Source organism: Oncorhynchus mykiss, chromosome 29, assembly GCF_057628025.1.
Source record: "Oncorhynchus mykiss isolate SJ-2025 chromosome 29, ASM5762802v1, whole genome shotgun sequence".
In the NCBI taxonomy this organism is placed as follows: Eukaryota; Metazoa; Chordata; class Actinopteri; order Salmoniformes; family Salmonidae; genus Oncorhynchus; species Oncorhynchus mykiss.
Window position 1 is genome coordinate 28,258,377 of NC_143050.1, and position 20,173 is coordinate 28,278,549.

The following is a 20,173-nucleotide window of genomic DNA, read 5'->3' on the forward strand; positions in this document are numbered from 1 at the left end:
CATAACACGCCTACAAGCCAGTCACAATATGGGCGCAGCAATTTACTGCTAGTGTACAGTCACCGTAATAAGTCACGTGGGCTGGTGTTGCAAAGCAACAGAAAAAGTACAGCACAAAAAGCTGTAGTACATTGGGCCTTAATTTGGTAAGTACAACACTTCCTTATTTTTTGTAGGTTGGATGAATGGCCATGATATTGGGACTCGCTCACCCCGAAAACCTTTTCAGTATGCAGGTAGTGCACTGCTGAGAAGAAAGTCAACGTTAACGTTATGCCACTGGCAGAGAAAGTCAACGTTATGCCGTAAATGCCTAGTACGACAGTTGAGCAAGATGTCCACTGGCAAGGAAAAAAGGAAAGGGACAGACCTACTTAGAAAATTTTCTGTACCGTGGCTGCATCTCTACGGTACATGCAGTTTAAAGTAGTTTTTCTGGATCAGCGTGCGTTTGCAGTTGTCAAAACAAGAATATTGTTTCAGTTAGATTTCTCAAATTGTCTGGGGGGGAAGTTGGACGTTGACGCTGGAGCTCATTTACTGCATTGCCACACAATGTATTAAAGGTGCAATATGCAGAAATCGCTCTGCCATTTTCAGTTTTTATGACAAAACAAGGAGTAATTGTGTAGAGCATCATTGTACCATCTAAACCACAGTGAAATATATTTTCCACAACCAAGAATATTGTATGTTCAGTTATTTGACGCTTGTATACAAAACTTATGAATGGAAGCATAGGAATAGCACACATAGAACATATCTACCATGTCTTAGACTAGCTTTCAAAAACTCAAAAGTACTATTTGGAGAACAGCAAAAACAAACAAAAAGGACCCTAGCCATTAATTATTATGTTTAAAGGTATGTGGAAAGGCATATACAATTTCAAGCACTACTAATTTACTTGTGTAACAACATCACCTTTTAAACCTCTTTTCTCTTTCTCTTGGTGACTTCACTTTACAATTTCAAACTATTACAAGAATCCTCTCTCTCTGAGACTAAAATGATTAAGCGTCAATTCAATCTGTCCATACTAGAGGTCGACCGATTATGATTTTTATATACCGATACCGATTATTGGAGAACAAAAAAAGCCGATACCGATTAATCGTCCAATTTTTATAGATATATTTGTAATAATGACAACAATACTGAATGAACAATGAACACTTTTATTTTAACTTAATATAATACATAAATAACATCTATTTAGTCTCAAATAAATAATGAAACATGTTCAATTTGGTTTAAATAATGCAAAAACACAGTGTTGGAGAAGAAAGTTAAAAGTGCAATATGTGCCATATAAAAAAGCTAACGTTTAAGTTCCTTGCTCAGAACATGAGAACATATGAAAGCTGGTGGTTCAATAATCCCAGTTCTTCAATATTCCCAGTTAAGATGTTTTATGTTGTAGTTATTATAGGAATTATGACGATTTGACTATTTCTCTATACCATTTGTATTTCATGTAGCTTTGTTCTTATAGGCACTTTAGTTTTGCCAGCCTAATCTCGGGAATTGATAGGCTTGAAGTCATAAACAGCGCTGTGCTTCAAGCATTGCTAAGAGCTGCTGGCAAACGCAGTACAGTGCTGTAAAATTCTGGCTAATTAATTACGGTCACACAGTTCACAACGAGCCAGGCGGCCTAAACTGTTGTATATACCCTGACACTGCTTGCACTGAACGCAAGAGAAGTGACACAATTTATGATTATGTGAAGATTGATTGTTTTTTACAAGATACATTTAATGCTAGCTAGCAACTTACCGTGGCTCATTGCAGCCACAGGGTCCTTTTGAAGAATGTAACAGCCTGCTGTAATGTAATGTCAGCCTGCTACGCAGTTTTCTCTTGGATTGCAATGGCAATGCAATGGCAATGCAATTCTCTTGGACGCCATAATCGGCATCCAAAAAGGCAGATTGTTCAAAACTTGAAATCGTCCCTAATTAATCGGTCATGTCGATTAATCGATCGACCTCTAGTCCATACTGCAGGTCTGCCTGCCAAGCCACTCCTGTCCTGTCTCTTTTTGAATTAATTATCTGTTGATTACTAAGTACTGCTACATATTGCATTTATTTGTTGTTTTGACCTGAGGTGAAAGGTTGAATGACAGAAATGTGCTTAGACGACATACAGCGAAGTTGGCTTTTTTTTTGCATGAATCCCATGTGCAACAACCCATATTTCCTGTGAGTTCTAGGTCATTTTTTATTTTACTAGGCAAGTCAGTTAAGAACAAATTCTTATTTTCAATGACGGCCTAGGAACAGTGGGTTAACTGCCTGTTCAGGGGCAGAACGACAGATTGTACCTTGTCAGCTCGGGGGTTTGAACTTGCAACCTCCCGGTTACTAGTCCAACGCTCTAACCACTAGGCTATGCTGCCGCCCCATAGGGTGTGGTTAATCCATTCGCTAAATATTAAGGTTTGATATTTGTTTACACAGGAAAGCTGTATGAGACGTTGATGGAGAGGCATGGCCCGCATATCTCTACCCTCTTTGGACTCCTCCCTTCCAGGGATACCCCAAAGTGTCCTGGCTGTTTCCATGGAAGCGAAGTACCAATGCCAGCAGTGTCACCAGGTCCTGAGGAAGCCAGTCCAGGCTCAGTGTGGACATCGTTTCTGTGTCCATTGTTTCAAACTGCTCACCAGGTAGACTACTGTAGCTCTTCACCTCATCCCCACTACAGGCTCTGCAACCCCCCACCCTTCCTCAAGTTCCCCTTACTTTAATTAACCCTTTCTTACTGGGCATGATGCTCCACCACACAAAGTCCTGCTGTAGCTATTCCACTGCAGTGTCTCTCTGTGGTGGTGATGGTGGTGTTGGTTCCTTGGCTCCCATCAGCATCTTGCCCTTCCACTTAACTCAGCCCCTGTCTGGATGAGTCAGCACGGGATTCTGTGTGTCAGTCTGCGGTGGATGTGTGGTAGGATTGGGCAGTATATACATTTCCATCCCTCCATACTATGCCTGTGGCATCCAAATATTATCTTAATCCAGGAGTAGATTGTCTCGGCTGCTGTTACCAAGAAGCTTGGTAAGCCACTTAACTAACATTAGCAAGTTAGCAAAACCCCGCTGGAGAGAATTTATTTGGCACATCTTAGATAGTTAACTTAATAGTTAAAAGATATATAGCTGGCAAACATTTAGTAGTTAATTTCATACAAGAGTAACTTGATCACCTCACTTAAGTTGCGCTGTAGAGATGACTCCCCTCACAAAGCTCCCATTTTGCTCCTTGTGCTTCTTTATAAACAAACGCACATGATTGGCTCAAACCGCTGTTTTGGGAAACTAGTTCCGGTAAGCTTCATAATGAAAAATTATGAAGCGCGTGCTGCACGAGAGTGAGTGACTCACAAGGCTCTGGTCTCTCATCGTTGTGTTCTTGTAAACAAACACCACGTGACTGGGGACTACCGTAAACTGAAATGAAGAACGCAATGTTCTTTATCTCCTAACATATTGCACAAGTAGGTACAAATATTCAAATGTATAAAAAATACGTAAAATAAATAGTTTCAGCGGTTTTGAAAAATCATCCCGTGGCTTTTTCCAAATACCCCGGTATACTGTATACCGCCCAGGTTCCAAATACCCCGATATACGGTATACTGCCCAAGCCTAGTGTGTGGTAGCCAGTCAGATTAACACCAATACTGGTCCAGCCTCGACTGGAACTATCTGGAATGGATCTTACCTCTGGTGGTGCAACTGGACCAAGCTGCTCTTGCGGATTCTTACTAAATATGTCTTCTCACTGGGAGTTTAACCATGTCACCATCTCACACTGCAGCTAAATCTGTTTATTTGTGTTTTGTTCATTTCATTATAAAACATTGTAGCTCTATTAACTTTGGGCACATTTTTTCTTCTGTGATTATGGAAAATATATTTCACAGTGGTTTAGATGGTACGAGGATGCTCTACACAATTGCTTCTTGTTTTCACACCTTTAAAGAGAAGTGGAACCATGTACGTTTTTATACTTCACCTGCTGCTAGAAATTTAGATATTTTTGCCGCTTCATTTGTTAACTTGAGTAAAAAATGGTGCAGTGGAATGTGAAAGAAGATAGAGTGACGCTTCAGCTTTTCTTAGTTCCAGGATGTCCTGATTATCATCTGATTAAAATCGGAGTATGTTCAAGACGACATGCATTTTTTAACTTGCAAAGTGACATTGTCAGAGATCAGACTACGTAGAATCTGCACGGGAAAGAACAACAATAAGTTAAAGTGTATGTGGATGCCTGGAAGATAATTGTAAATACTGGATGGGTGATTAGTTGTTTAATAAGGAGAAACAGACGTTCAACTACGAATCCTCATTGTCAGAGTCTTAACTAATTTAATATGATATATTTCACTACAATTCAGGTCAAATACATTGTACTTGAAGTGCTATATTGGTGCTGATGTTGAAATTCAAGGGACAATAATTTGGTAATTCCAGGAATTTGTACAATTTGTAATCCTGTTTCGCTTTAAACTCACAAGAAACTCCAGTTGCCACATGTCATTTTCTAAGAATTGAAAGGGGAGAGGTTTCAACATGAAGCTAGCTGGTCATGGTTGGTTATCTAAATGCATTCCACATAGTAAGTGGTTTCTAGTCATGAACCCACACAGAAAACTCATAGGGGAACTATTATCTTCATTCACAGCCCTCCTCCGTATACTGGTGGTCTGACTCCTCCTTCACACTAAAGCCTCTCAATCTGTGGATTTAAACATCAACCTTTTAATTTGTTTGCATCTTTGTGTTGCCTTGCATACTGATGCGCCTGTCGTTGTATGTCTTGCCCGTGCCCACTAATTGTAGTATTCTTAATACCTATTATTACAATGTCTTTGCAATGGATCTCGTTGGGCAAGTCTTGAAGTGACTTGCCCATTTGTGTTTATATATGTTTATCTGTATACTCCAAAGTGCTATATATGCTACGTAATTACATGATTCATCTTTCTAGTTTAACCCTGTACTCTGTAGCCTACTGGTAATCATTGTAAATGTGGGTAGTGGTTCAGGCGAGGCTAAGAGCCCTCTAGTTGTTGGCCACTGAAATAATTTTGTACTGTAAAATCACATGACGTGTGTCTCCATCATCAGCTCCGGCCCAAAGCCCTGTGAAGCCTGTCGACAGGAGGAGATATATGAGGAGCCACAGTCCATTCTCAATAGTAATGAGGTAAGGCTCCGTTCCATTCATTTAACTTCTAACAACATCTCTGGTGAATCATGTTGCTCCTGGCGAAAAAAGGATATGGATTTCATTCATCTAAAGTATTTATTACAGTTCAATGTTTAAGACCCCCCCCCAGTCTGGTTGAACAGTAACAGTGAATGTGACAACTACTGTGTGTAATTAGAGTACTCTTTGTTCTTTTCACCTCCCTCAGGCTTTTCCAGACAATGCAGCTGGTAGAGAAATCGCCAGCCTGCCTGCCAAATGTATCAGTGAGGGATGCTCTTGGACTGGTTGCATAAAAGAATATGAGGTATAGTATGGAGTTAATGCTTATGTTTTACTGGGTTGTCATTGGGTGATTCAAATGAGAATATCTTGTGCATGTTTTGAATTTGAGTTACCTGATTGGACGTCCCTCATGTCTCTCGTGTTGAGAGCCAATAGCAAAGGCACACAGTAGCAATCTGACATGCTGACCAGACTGCCCCCATTGTGTGTGCGATCGTTGCAAAATAAATGTACATATACATGTTATTCAATAATTGTATCTGCATAGCCAGGTGCTAAAATAGAACTTGGTCCCGCCTCTCCCATCTACTCATTGGTTTTTACAAGCGTATACCCACATGGGTGGTTGAAAGATGAACGAGGTCCACAGTCCAGCACAGTTGGTGGCGATTAATGCACCTTAAAGTTAGTTTCCAATCACCATATAAAATCCACAGAAGAAGAAGAATGAACAGGAGAGATTAATCAAAGAAAACTAACTAAATAAAGCTACGTTTCACCTTTTTATCTGTGAATAAATTGTCGGAGAACACATGATTTTGTGTGACTCAGAATGGGTCAAAATTCTGCAAAGATCCAGCACAAAAAAAGGGACCATGTGTATTTCAGGTAAAACATCAACCCATGTTTATCTCCCTGGACAAATTAGCTAGCAATGCAAGCTAGCTAAATGTACATGAATGTTTCATAGAGTATGTATTTTAACCTGCCCCTAAATTAATATATTTGGTTCACAGTTGGTTTTAGTATTTTAACCTGCATGTCATGAAGGCGTCTGGTGGGGATAGACAAAATCAACACGTGGAACGGGTTTGGTTGTCATGTGAGAGTGAAACAGGATCTGCCTTTGTTATATGACTTGGAAAGTCCCTGGAGTTTTTTTTAATGAGTCCTGTTAGGCGGAGAGTGGAAAGTACCCAAGACCTGCAGGCTTAGATTTACATTCTGTTTACCATCTGTCTTGAGTAGTCTGAGAAATGTATAATAATACTGATAAACTGCAAATTATTGTATTGTTGTTAAGACTAATTTAACTGTAAATCCATTTGTCCATCGATTGTAGAGACTGAAAACAGGAAGAGAGGGGAGTTTTATGAGGAAGCAAACCTTGTCCTTCTGCCAAGAGTTAAACTAACATGTACTGTTGTTGTATAACAGGGAATGTTAGGGAGGGGAAAGTTTTAAGTTCATTGCTCTTTTATTTCTTCAGTTTGAGCACATTTGTATCTACTCGTAGGTTATAACTGTGTGTTTTGTGGGGGATGTTAAAAGGCTGTCATCTGTAAATATGTCTGGTTATTCAGTAAAAAGTTTTTTGGGGGGTTAATGTGCTTCCTCAGAACTGTGGATAGAATTGTATTTACTTTCACAATGGGGAAGAAAAGAAGTGAGACTGTCTATGCTACATTTCTAGGGCCGATTCAGCAGAATGTTTTTGTGTTCATGCAGATTGTGCAGTTAAATGTCATGCTGACAACCAACTTGATGATTAGCACAACCTGTGCTAAAAATGTTTTATCGTGTAGGCGTTTCGTGTTGGTTCATTGGCCTTTTAATGTTGTCGTTGTCTGTGGGAGATTATTTGGAGTCAGTAACAGGTATTCAGTGGACTATAAAAAAAACAACCTGTGTTTACTGTAGGATTCACTGGGAAGTGGAAAGACAGACAGTGTTGCTAATCATATATTTTTTTTAAATTTCACCTTTATTTAACCAGGTAGGCTAGTTGAGAACAAGTTCTCATTTACAACTGCGACCTGGCCAAGATGAAGCAAAGCAGTGCGACACAAACAACAACACATGGAATAAACAAGCATACAGTCAATAACACAATAGAAAGAAAAAAAAGAAAGTCTATATATAGCGTGTGCAAATGGCGTGAGGTGGTAAGGCAATAAATAGGCCATAGTAGCAAGTAATTACAATTTAGCAAATTAACACTGGAGTGATAGATGTGCAGATGGTGATGTGCAAGTAGAAATACTGGTGTGCAAAAGCGCAGAAAAGTAAATAAAAACAATATGGGGATGAGGTAAGTAGATTGGGTGGGCTATTTACAGATGGGCTATGTATAGCTGCAGCGATTGGTTAGCTGCTCAGATAAGCTGATGTTTAAAGTTAGTGAGAGAAATATAAGTCTCCAGCTTCAGCGATATTTGCAATTCGTTCCAGTCATTGGCAGCAGAGAACTAGAAGGAAAGGCGGCCAAAGGAGGTGTTTGCTTTGGGAATGACCAGTGAGATATACCTGCTGGAGCACGTGCTACGGGTGGGTGTTGTTATGGCGACCAGTGAGCTGAGATAAGGCGGAGCTTTACCTAGCATAGACTTATAGATGACTTGGAGCCAGTGGGTCTGGCGACGAATATGTAGCGAAGGCCAGCCGACTAGAGCATACAGGTCGCTGTGGTGGGTGGTGTAAGGGGCTTTGGTGACAAAACGGATGGCACTGTGATAGACTGCATCCAGTTTGCTGAGTAGAGTATTGGAAGCTATTTTGTAAATGACATCACCGAAATCGAGGATCGGTAGGATAGTCAGTTTTACGAGGGTATGTTTGGCTGTGTGAGTGAAGGATGCTTTGTTGCGAAATAGGAAGCCAATTCTATATTTAATTTTGGATTGGATGTTTAATATGAGTCTGGAAGGAGAGTTTACAGTCTAGCCAGACACCTAGGTATTTGTAGTTGTCCACATATTCTAAGTCAGAACCGTCCAGAGTAGTGATGCTAGTCGGGCGGGCAGGTGCGGGCATCGAACGGTTGAAGAGCATGCATTTAAGAGCAGTTGTATGGCATTGAAGCTTGTTTGGAGGTTTGTTAACACAGTGTCCAAAGAAGGGCCAGATGTATACAGAATGGTGTCATCTGCGTAGAGGTGGATCAGAGAATCACCCGCAGCAAGAGCGATATCGTTGGTATATACAGAGAAAAGAGTCAGCCTGAGAATTGAACCCTGTGGCACCCCCATAGAGACTGCCAGAGGTCCGGACAACAGGCCCTCCGATTTGACACACTGAACTCTATCTGAGAAGTAGTTGGTGAACCAGGCGAGGCAGTCATTTGAGAAACTAAGGCTGTTGAGTCTGCCGATAAGAATATGGTGATTGACAGAGTCGAAAACCTTGGTCAGGTCGATGAAGACGGCTGCGAGTACCGTCTTTTATCGATGGCGGTTATGATATCGTTTAGTACCTTGAGCATAGCCGAGGTGCACCCGTGGCCAGCTCGAAAACCAGATTGCACAGCGGAGAAGGTACGGTGGGGATTCGAAATGGTCCTGTGATCTGTTTATTAACTTGACTTTCGAAGACTTTAGAAAGGCAGGGCAGGATGGATATAGGTCTATAGCAGTTTGGATCTAGAGTGTCACCCCCTTTTGAAGAGGGGGATGACCGCGGCAGCTTTCCAATCTTTGGGGATCTAGGATGATAAGAAAGAGAGGTTGAACAGACTGGTAATAGGGGTTGCAACAGTGGCGGCATATAATTTTAGAAAGAGAGGGTCCAGATTGTCTAGCCCAGTTGATTTGTACGGGTCCAGGTTTTGCAGCTCTTTCTGAACATCTGCTATCTGGATTTTGGTTAAGGAGAAGCTGGGGAGGCTTGGGCATGTCGCTGCGGGGGGTGCGGAGCCGTTAGCCGTGGTTGGGGTAGCCAGGAGGAAAGCATGGCCAGCCGTAGAGAAATGCTTATTGAAAATCTCGATTATCATGGATTTATTGGTGGTGACAGTTTTACCTAGCCTCAGTGCAGTGGGCAGCTGGGAGGAGGTGATCTTATTCTCCATGGACACTACAGTGTCCCAAAACTTTTTGGAGTTAGAGCTACAGGATGCAAATTTCTGTTTGAAAAAGCAAGTCTTTGCTTTCCTGACTGACTGCGTGTATTGGTTCCTGACTACCCTGAAAATGTATTTGGACTATTTGGACTATTCGACGCTACTGCAGTCCACCACAGGATGTTTTTGTATTTGGAGGGCAAGTTGGTCTGGATAATATCTATAAGGGTGCCCATGTTTACGGATTTACATTGACATAGGCTGAACTGTTTCGTGAGTTTCCAAATTAGGAAAATACTTTAGACAAGTCGTTATTGTTTTTAGTTATGGTTAAGGTTGGCTTGGGGATATTTTAGAGAAGGGTTGGTAAGGGTATTTGGAAAAACATGCTCACTTACCTGCTCTGCTGCCTTCTTGAGACTGAATGAGCAAAGACAGGGGAAAGATGGCAACACTCTTCTCTCCCCCCACCCCCTTCTCCTCCCACCTGCTTGAAAAAAATTTGGCTAGAGCAGGACTGACATTTACTGTAACGATTCACAAGTAGATGGATTAATTTGTATTTGACTTTGTATTTTAACTGTTGTAGTTGTGAGGCACAATTAATTCAACACTTGGCACACAGTGGTTGAATAAGCAATTTTGAGTTCTTGTTGCACAACCGCAAGCCGTTTCAATATGCAATTTCATGCAACACCAAAACAACCACAATAGGCCATACTCTCACAAACACATACAAAGTTTCCCATCTCACACAACACCTTTTTCTATACATGAACAATATTTAAGTAGAGCAGTGTTTCATATATGAATCTGTTGTCAGTTTAGTTTACAACCATAAAGAGTTTCACACTTTAAAAGTCAATTGTGGCATCTACTGCAGTTCTCTGTAATGTGTAAGGTCACCACGGTCTAACCATACATCCTGCTCCATTGTGGCTGTTTTCAGTTAAACTAGATGTACTTCTTCTAACTGCCATAACTGGCTGCTTATAAACTCGTATGCAGCAGACTGGTTAACCATCAACCCAACTGTTATTTTAATCTTGCAAGCTATGACTTGCATAGAGCTGTGTTTACTGAATAGACAGGTTGTCCCTCTTAAGCCAAGGGAGTATGAGTAGGCTATAAAACGGCTATTGTTTTGGCTTATCGTTGATTTTAAAGGATGATTTATTACTGAGAACAGTGTAGCTCAGTCGGTAGAGCATGGCTTTTGCAGCGACAGGGTTGTGGGTTTGATTCCCACGAGGGACCAGTTTGAAAAATAAGTATTAAAATATATTCACTCACTACTATAACTCTGGATAAGAGCGTCTGCTAAATGACTAAAATGTAAAACGTGTTGCAGTCATGCCAAGTCTGCTCCTTTCATAACACAATGCTATTTAAAGATCTTTTAACTGTAAATGCATGTTCAGAAAGGAAACGCCACATCGAAATATTTATAACCATTTATTAAGCAATGAATAATGCAAGTCTTGGAGCTATAGGCTCTGCTCCTTCAGGGTAGCTCACTGCCCAAGCAAAGTGTCAATATATAATATAATATAAGCTATACCAATCCCCCAAAACAGCAGAACCTTACACCAGACGACTCTGTAGCTATGGCAGAAGCGCCATTTAGATATTATCGAATAGACCAGTTAAGTAATCTTACCATCGCAACAATGAATCCTATGTGAGAATCTTAACCACGTGTGGCATAAACTGAGCAACATGCGACTTCTATCCCTGGTGACGTACCGCTGGGTACCCTCGCTTGCCTACAGACAGAAACTAAAACAAGAGGCTCCCACGCTGAGGCCTGTCCAACGCTGGTCCGACCAAGCTGACTCCACACTCCAAGACTGCTTCCACCACGCTGACTGGGACATGTTTCGTATTGCGTCAGACAACAACATTGACGAATACGCTGATTCGGTGTGTGAGTTCATTAGAACGTGCGTTGAAGATGTCGTTCCCATAGCAACGATTAAAACATTCTCTAACCAGAAACCGTGGATTGATGGCAGCATTCGCGTGAAACTGAAAGCGCGAACCACTGCTTTTAATCAGGGCAAGGTGTCTGGTAACATGACCGAATACAAACAGTGCAGCTATTCCCTCCGCAAGGCTATCAAACAAGCTAAGCGTCAGTACAGAGACAAAGTAGAATCTCAATTCAACGGCTCAGACACGAGGCATGTGGCAGGGTCTACAGTCAATCACGGACTACAGGAAGAAATCCAGCCCAGTCACGGACCAGGATGTCCTGTTCCCAGGCAGACTAAATAACTTTTTTGCCCGCTTTGAGGACAATACAGTGCCACTGACACGGCCTGCAACGAAAACATGCGGTCTCTCCTTCACTGCAGCCGAGGTGAGTAAGACATTTAAAAGTGTTAACCCTCGCAAGGCTGCAGGCCCAGACGGCATCCCCAGCCGCACCCTCAGAGCATGCGCAGACCAGCTGGCCGGTGTGTTTACGGACATATTCAATCAATCCCTATACCAGTCTGCTGTTCCCACATGCTTCAAGAGGGCCACCATTGTTCCTGTTCCCAAGAAAGCTAAGGTAACTGAGCTAAACGACTACCGCCCCTCACTTCCGTCATCATGAAGTGCTTTGAGAGACTAGTCAAGGACCATATCACCTCCACCCTACCTGACACCCTAGACCCACTCCAATTTGCTTACCGCCCAAATAGGTCCACAGACGATGCAATCTCAACCACACTGCACACCGCCCTAACCCATCTGGACAAGAGGAATACCTATGTGAGAATGCTGTTCATTGACTACAGCTCGGCATTCAACACCATAGTACCCTCCAAGCTCGTCATCAAGCTCGAGACCCTGGGTCTCGACCCCGCCCTGTGCAACTGGGTACTGAACTTCCTGACGGGCCGCCCCCAGGTGGTGAGGGTAGGCAACAACATCTCCTCCCCGCTGATCCTCAACACTGGGGCCCCACAAGGGTGCGTTCTGAGCCCTCTCCTGTACTCCCTGTTCACCCACGACTGCGTGGCCACGCACGCCTCAAACTCAATCATCAAGTTTGCGGACGACACGACAGTGGTAGGCTTGATTACCAACAACGACGAGACGGCCTACAGGGAGGAGGTGAGGGCCCTCGGAGTGTGGTGTCAGGAAAATAACCTCACACTCAACGTCAACAAAACTAAGGAGATGATTGTGGACTTCAGGAAACAGCAGAGGGAACACCCCCCTATCCACATCGATGGAACAGTAGTGGAGAGGGTAGCAAGTTTTAAGTTCCTCGGCATACACATCACAGACAAACTGAATTGGTCCACACACACAGACAGCATTGTGAACCTCAGGAGGCTGAAGAAATTCGGCTTGTCACCAAAAGCACTCACAAACTTCTACAGATGCACAATCGAGAGCATCCTGGCGGGCTGTATCACCGCCTGGTACGGCAACTGCTCCGCCCTCAACCGTAAGGCTCTCCAGAGGGTGGTGAGGTCTGCACAACGCATCACCGGGGGCAAACTACCTGCCCTCCAGGACACCTACACCACCCGATGTCACAGGAAGGCCATAAAGATCATCAAGGACATCAACCACCCGAGCCACTGCCTGTTCACCCCGCTATCATCCAGAAGGCGAGGTCAGTACAGGTGCATCAAAGCTGGGACCGAGAGACTGAAAAACAGCTTCTATCTCAAGGCCATCAGACTGTTAAACAGCCACCACTAACATTGAGTGGCTGCTGCCAACACACTGACACTGACTCAACTCCAGCCACTTTAATAATGGGAATTGATGGGAAATGATGTAAATATATCACTAGCCACTTTAAACAATGCTACCTTATATAATGTTACTTACCCTACATTATTCATCTCATATGCATACGTATATACTGTACTCTATATCATCGACTGTATCCTTATGTAATACATGTATCACTAGCCACTTTAACTATGCCACTTTGTTTACATACTCATCTCATATGTATATACTGTACTCGATACCATCTACTGTATCTTGCCTATGCTGCTCTGTACCATCACTCATTCATATATCCTTATGTACATATTCTTTATCCCCTTACACTGTGTACAAGACAGTAGTTTTGGAATTGTTAGTTAGATTACTTGTTGGTTATTACTGCATTGTCGGAACTAGAAGCACAAGCATTTCGCTACACTCGCATTAACATCTGCTAACCATGTGTATGTGACAAATAAAATTTGATTTTGATTTGATTTGAGGCATGATGATCTTCATCTTGGCACGTGAACTATCTGCCTATCTTGCCAACACACACTGAACAAAAATATAAACGCAACGATTTTACTGAGTTACAGTTCAGATAAGGAAATCAGTCAATTGAAATAAATAAATGAGTCTCTCATGGCCCTCTATGGATTTCACATGACTGAGCGGGACGCAGCCATGGGTGGGCTTGGCTTCCACCCACTGGGAAGCCATGCCCTCCACCCACTGGGAAGCCATGCCCAGACTATCATAATTAGTTTTCCCCCACAAAAAGGCTTTAGTACAGATAGAAATACTCCCCAGTCTCATCAGCTGTCTGGATAGCTGGCCTTAGATGATCCCGTAGGTGAAGAAGCCGGATGTGGATGTCCTGGGCTGGCGTGGTTACACGTGGTCTGCAGTTGTGAGGCTGGTTGAACATACTGCCAAATTCTCTAAAACAATGCTTATGGTAGAGAAATTAACATTAAATTATTTTGTAACAGCTCTGGTAGACATTCCTGCAGTCAACATGCCAGTTGCACGCTCCCTCAACTTGAGACATCTGTAGCTGTCACGTTCTGTTATGTCTTTGTTTTGGTATGGTCAGGGCGTGAGTTGGGTGGGTTGTCTATGTTAGTTTTTCTATGATTTGCTATTTCTGTGTTTGGCCTGGTATGGTTCTCAATCAGAGGCAGCTGTCAATTGTTGTCCCTGATTGAGAACCATATTTAGGGAGCCTGTTTTCTATTGTGTTTCGTGGGTGATTATTTTCTGTTGTCTGCACCAGCCAGAACTGTTTTCAGTCATTTCTCTTTGGTATTTTTGTTATTTCCGTGTTCATTTTAATAAATATGGACACATACCACGCTGCACCTTGGTCCTCACCTTCTTCCACCAACAACGGCCGTTACAGTAGCATTGTGTTGTGACAAAACTGCACATTTTAGTAGCCTTTTATTGTCACCAGTCCAATAATGATCATGCGGTTTAATCAGCTTCTTGATATGTTAGGTGGCTGGATTATCTTGGCAAAGGAGAAATGCTCACTAACAGGGATATAAACAAATTTATGCACAGACATTTCGTACGTATGGAGCATTTCTGGGATTATTTTATTTCAGTTCATGGACCATGGGACCAACGCTATACATATTGCATTTATATTTTTGTTCAGTGTGTGTGTGTACGGTACCTGTTAGATATTGGGGGCATCCTGGGATGTGCTTTTCTATGTTATTGCTGTAAGAGTGTGTTTGCTAGCATGCTCTATAAAGGTCGCATTAGCCCCTGCTATTTCAGTTATTTCCATGCTGACAGACAAATCACGAATCTATAGCCATCGACATACTATTGTCCTGCACATCTAATGTGCTTCCTTGTGTCTATTGTCGGAATAAACACCAATCAACTGGGATCGCTGGCTGGACAGTTCTTTCTTTAAAAACACAACGGAAGAGTTACGAAGTACGAACACAATCTTTTACACTGGGGCCGAGACCAGTCTTCTTGTCTTTGCTGGACATCTGTTGCATCAGTGATGAACAATGGATCGCCCAGCGTGGCTAGTGGTCGACATTGCAGATACATTGTTTTCTGTTAAAACCTTAGTGATCACTGTTTTACAGCCTGTGTTCGTAATGGCTGCTCAGTGAAACGACCTTTCCTGATTTGTCATAGATGCTTGCTAAAAAAACTTTCATGAGCAAGCCTTCCTTCATGACCTGGCCTCTGTAAAATGGTATGGAATCAGCTTGATCCCCTCTGTCGAAAACACTTGGACCTTCTTTTTTTATATTTTCAGTGGTATTATTAACAAACATGCTCCATATAGAAAATGAGAATTAAAAACAGATTCAGGCCCTGGTTCGACCGTGATCTTGCATAGTTACTCCACCTCAAGAATTGCATTTGGCGAAAGGCTCGGCACACGCATACTCAGGCTGACTGGCTCTCGTTTAGGCAAATGAGAAATAAGGGAACTCAGGCTATCCGGAAGGCTGAAGTTAGTTACTTTAAAGAGCAGTTCTTTCTCTGTGGGTCTAACCCCAAGAAGTTCTGAAACTGTTAAAGAGCTGGAGAATAAACCCTCCTCCCCACAGCTGCCCATGTCCCTTAAAGTTGATGATGTGGTTGTTACTGACTGAGCTCTTTAATCCCCACTTCATTAAGTCAGGATTTCTATTTGACTCAGCCATGCCTCTTTGCCCGTTCAACATTTCCTCATCTCCCACCCCTTTTAATACGACTATCCCTGATGCTTCTCCCTCTTTTTCCCCTGCCCTGCTAAATGTTGCACATTTATTACAAATAAAAAAACAGAAATACCTTATTTATATAAAGTATTCAGACCCTTTGCTATGAGACTCAAAATTTTGCTCAGATGCATCATGTTTCCATTGATCGTCCTTGAGATGTTTCTAGAACTTGATTGGAGTCCACCTGTGGTAAATTCAATTGATTGGAGAGGATTTGGAAAGACACACACCTGTCTATATAAGATCCCACAGTTGACAGTGCATGTCAGAGCAAAAACCAAGCCATGAGGTCGAAGGAATTGTCCATAGAGATCCGAGACAGGGTTGTGTCAAGGCACAGATCTGGGGAAGGGAACCAAAACATTTCTGAAGCATTGAAGGTCCCCAAGAACACAGTGGCCTCCATAATTCTTAAATGGAAGAAGTTTGGAACCACAAGGCTCACTGATGAAACCAAGATTGAATTCTTAGGCCTGAATGCCAAGTGTCACATCTGGAAGAAAGCTGGCACCATACCTACAGTGAAGCATGGTGGTGGCAGCATCATGCTGTGGGGATGTTTTTCAGCGGCAAGGATTGGGAGACTAGTCAGGATCGAGGAAAAGATGAACGGAGCAAACTACAGAGAGATCAGTGATGAAAACCTGCTCCAGAGTGCTCAGGACCTTAAACTTGGGTGAATGTTCGCCTTCCAACAGGACAACGACCCTAAGCACACAGCCAAGACAACACTGGAGTGGCTTCAGGACAAGTCTCTGAATGTCCTTGAGTGACACAGCCAGAGCCCGGACTTAAACCCGATCGAACATCTCTGGAGAGACCTGAAAATAGCTGTGCATATACTTTCTGAATGCACTGTGTATCTTGAGCGTAGAGGACCACTAGGATTCTGGCCAATCCTGAATAGGTTGTTTAGCCAACCTCAAGATCCGATAAGGCGCAGTGATATCTGGGAAAGCTCTGGATAGGCATGATTGATACTCACCTCTAATTGGTACCATCTCAGCTGATGTGTCAGCAGGCGGGGCACTCTGGTTTTCTTTCTGAACTGGCTCAGCTTAATTACTTCTAAATGGCATTTGCTTTAAAGCCACTCTTTTTGTGTCAGGAATTTCCATTGACATTAAGTTTGACAAGGAAATGTATATATTGCACGCTCAATCTTAAAACATGCAAATGCATGCAAGGATAAAGATTAACACAGACTACAGTGGCTGGTTTTGGTTGTCCTTTCCCTCTTCAGTCCCGAGATCCCAACAAAAATAGGCTTTTCATTTATCTGACCTTCATTTATCTGCATGTCCAGCCCTTATATTTAGCTTCACAATGAAGTGTTTTACTATTTTATTTTCAGGACAACCAGCGCTACAAGAAGAAAACAAAACAATTTGACATAAACAGTTGCATTCATGAGTTTTATAGACAAATGTCAATATAATAATAAGGTCCGTCAAAGCAAAAACATGATAAAAATTATTTTAAATGAATGCTGTAAGTACAGAAATCACTGGGAATTGAATGTCCAACTAGTCAGTGACAAGTGTTTGGAGTTTGACAGCAACTATGTGAGCTAATCACAGTGCTATAGACACTATGTCCTGGGATTTCCTATGATCTACAGTGGGGAGAACAAGTATTTGATACACTGCCGATTTAGCAGGTTTTCCTACTTACAAAGCATGTAGAGGTGTGTAATTTTTTATCATAGGTACACTTCAACTGTGAGAGACAGAATCTAAAACAAAAATCCAGAAAATCACATTGTATGATTTTTAAGTAATTAATTTGCATTTCCACCCAACACATTCCAAAGCCATCGGTCTTTCTACAGAGACCCATTATATTTCACTCCTTATACACTATGTGTCTGATTTATCATGTCTTTAATATCTCAATGTTCAAAGTTTACCCCGAATCCAACACCACTCTGGTGTAGCTTGTGCGCATCATAGAGCAGAACATGTTGCATGTCGGTGAGAGTCTCAGCTTTTCATAGATAGCTTTTAGTAGTTTGTAGCTCAAACCATTAGGACTCTACAGACGTTTTTTGTGGAAAAAAAGACCTGGCCCGGGCCCCTTCGGGATCCGTCATTGTCTCAACAACACTGGTCTCGTTTAGCCCCTGTTAATCCCACAGATAAATGGTTGGTATCTATGGAAGAAATCCAATGGTACAACCCAAACGTCTGTAGCTCAAACACATTATGTTTAAAAGGGGTTAAAGTCAAAAACTCGGTGGGACTCATTGGGTTAATACTGCCACACGTTTCTGCAAATGGTCAGTGGTAAAACTCTTTGTTTTTGTTTCCCAGGCACAACACGAGGGCAAGTGTGAGTATGAGCGAGTACCATGTGAAACCTGCCAGGTCCTCATCCTGCGCAGTGAAAAAGAGAGGCATAATGAGAGAGAATGTGAAGCAAGGACATTGAACTGCAAGTACTGCAAAGTCTCCTTCAACTTCAAGGAAATCAAGGTGAGACACATATCTGGAAAACACCAATGGCCAACAAATGTACAAGTGGACACAGTACTCCAGACAGTCAGATTCTGATGAGATGGTTATGGAATGTGTGGATTCTGAGATGAACTGATATTCTCATACCAACTCCCACTCCTTATCTATTACAGGCTCATGATGAAATCTGCCAGAAGTTTCCCATGCAGTGCAAGGACTGTGGAAAGAAAAAGATCCCACGGGAAAAGGTCTGTCCTCTACTGTGTCTTTTAAAAGTCTTCATTTGGCTTGCTTTCTAGGTCAATTAATCGTATCTTATCAGCCGTGATCCTATACAGTTTCTGCTTTAAATAAATATACATTGTTGCCTAGTCAAGTGGAGTAGGCCAGAGCATGAACAGACTCATTTACCACTCTTTAATAGAAGTAGGTCTCACTATGAAGTCTTCTCATAACAGAACTAAGAAGGTAGTTGCACTTTGTTTGAGTTAGCCCTTTGAACTTAGAGTAAAATAACCTCAACAGTCATCTACTTTCACATTTGAAATGATTGTAATGCGGTGCGTGCTGGTGACAGGGAAGTCAGGCGCAGGAGAATGAACTTGGTAAAAATGGAGCTGTTTAATAAACATTCAAAAATCTCAGAAAACCAAAGTATACAAAAATAACATAGTGTGCAAAACCCGTCGCACACCAGAACAAATAACACACCTACATACAACACACAATCTCTGACAAGGACATGAGGGGAAACAGAGGGTTAAATACACACCTACATACAACAAACAATCTCTGACAAGGACATGAGGGGAAACAGAGGGTTAAATACACAACGTGTAATGAATGGGATTGGAACCAGGTGTGTAGGAAGACGAGACAAAACCAATGGAAAATTAAAAATGGATCAATGATGGCTAGAAGGTTGGTGACGTCGACCGCCGAACACCACCCAAAGAAGGAGAGGGACCGACTTCGGCGGAAGTCGTGACAATAATGCCGGTTATTTTCAGGGTTAAGCCCCAATTTAATCTCCATAACCCCCTGATCTTTCTCTTTCTGTTCTCTCCCTGCAGTTTCTAGATCACAGCAGATCCTGTGCCAAGTCTAAGACTGCATGTCCGTTCAGTGAGGTCGGCTGCAAGGTTGTGGTGTGTATAGAAGATCAATTATATCTATTCAGATAAGGTTTTATCTACAGTATATGATGATGGCCTTCTTAGATATTTGAAAAATGCATATCTTTGATTGTAATGTCCCAGACAGCTCTTGAATACGGTTTCCTGTTTGTCAGAGGAAACTGGTTTGTTTTTCTCAGTTTTCTCCTATGACTTGCCCTCATCTGACAGTCAAATAAATCTGGCTAAATTTGTAGTCGTTTGGATCAAGAAAAATCCCCTCTTTCCTCTTGTTTTTCTGAGTCACCTTGACTACTCCATGGCATGCAGACAGTGAATAATGTTCTGTTGATTGTTTGGTTTATAGTTAGACCTTTATAATTAGACACTTGTGGCAACTTCTTGGTTGAAGCACAAGTAGTATCCAACCTAGTAGTACGTACAGCATGATCTGACATCTACCTGGCCATTGTTGTGGTGCAAAAATTGTCTGTCCTCGGTTGTAACACTCACCCTAACCCTAACCCTACTGCGTTCCAAACTGCCTCTGGAAGCAACATCAGCACAATAATTGATTGTTGGTGTAAAGCTTGTCCCCATTGAACTCTGTAGCAGTGGAAACGCGTTCTCTGGAGTGTTGAAGTCACGCTTCACCGTTGTGGCAGTCCAACGGACGGATCTGCGTTTGGCGGATGCCAAGAGAATGCTACCTGCCCGAATGCAACTGTAAATATAGGTGGAGGAGGAATAATGGTCTGGGGATGTCTTTCATGGTTCGGGCTAGGCCCCTTTGTTCCAGTGAAGGGAAATCTTAATGCTACATCATACAATGGCATTCTAGATGATTCT

The 20,173-nt window shown here is 42.3% G+C and overlaps 1 protein-coding gene across 3 annotated transcripts in view; it reads left to right on the plus strand.

The window, feature by feature from the left end:
* The first annotated feature begins 28 nt into the window (after positions 1–28).
* The window catches only part of traf2 (tumor necrosis factor receptor associated factor 2), a 29,439-nt gene continuing 9,294 nt past the window's right edge, over positions 29–20,173 (plus strand). The window contains exons 1-7 of one of the 3 annotated variants that reach the window (XM_021590205.3): positions 29–146; positions 2,466–2,674; positions 5,142–5,220; positions 5,432–5,530; positions 18,066–18,227; positions 18,383–18,457; positions 19,283–19,357. In XM_021590205.3, the coding sequence (XP_021445880.1) occupies positions 2,496–2,674; positions 5,142–5,220; positions 5,432–5,530; positions 18,066–18,227; positions 18,383–18,457; positions 19,283–19,357 (669 nt within the window). In that variant the 5' untranslated portion in view covers positions 29–146; positions 2,466–2,495. 3 annotated transcript variants of the gene reach the window in all.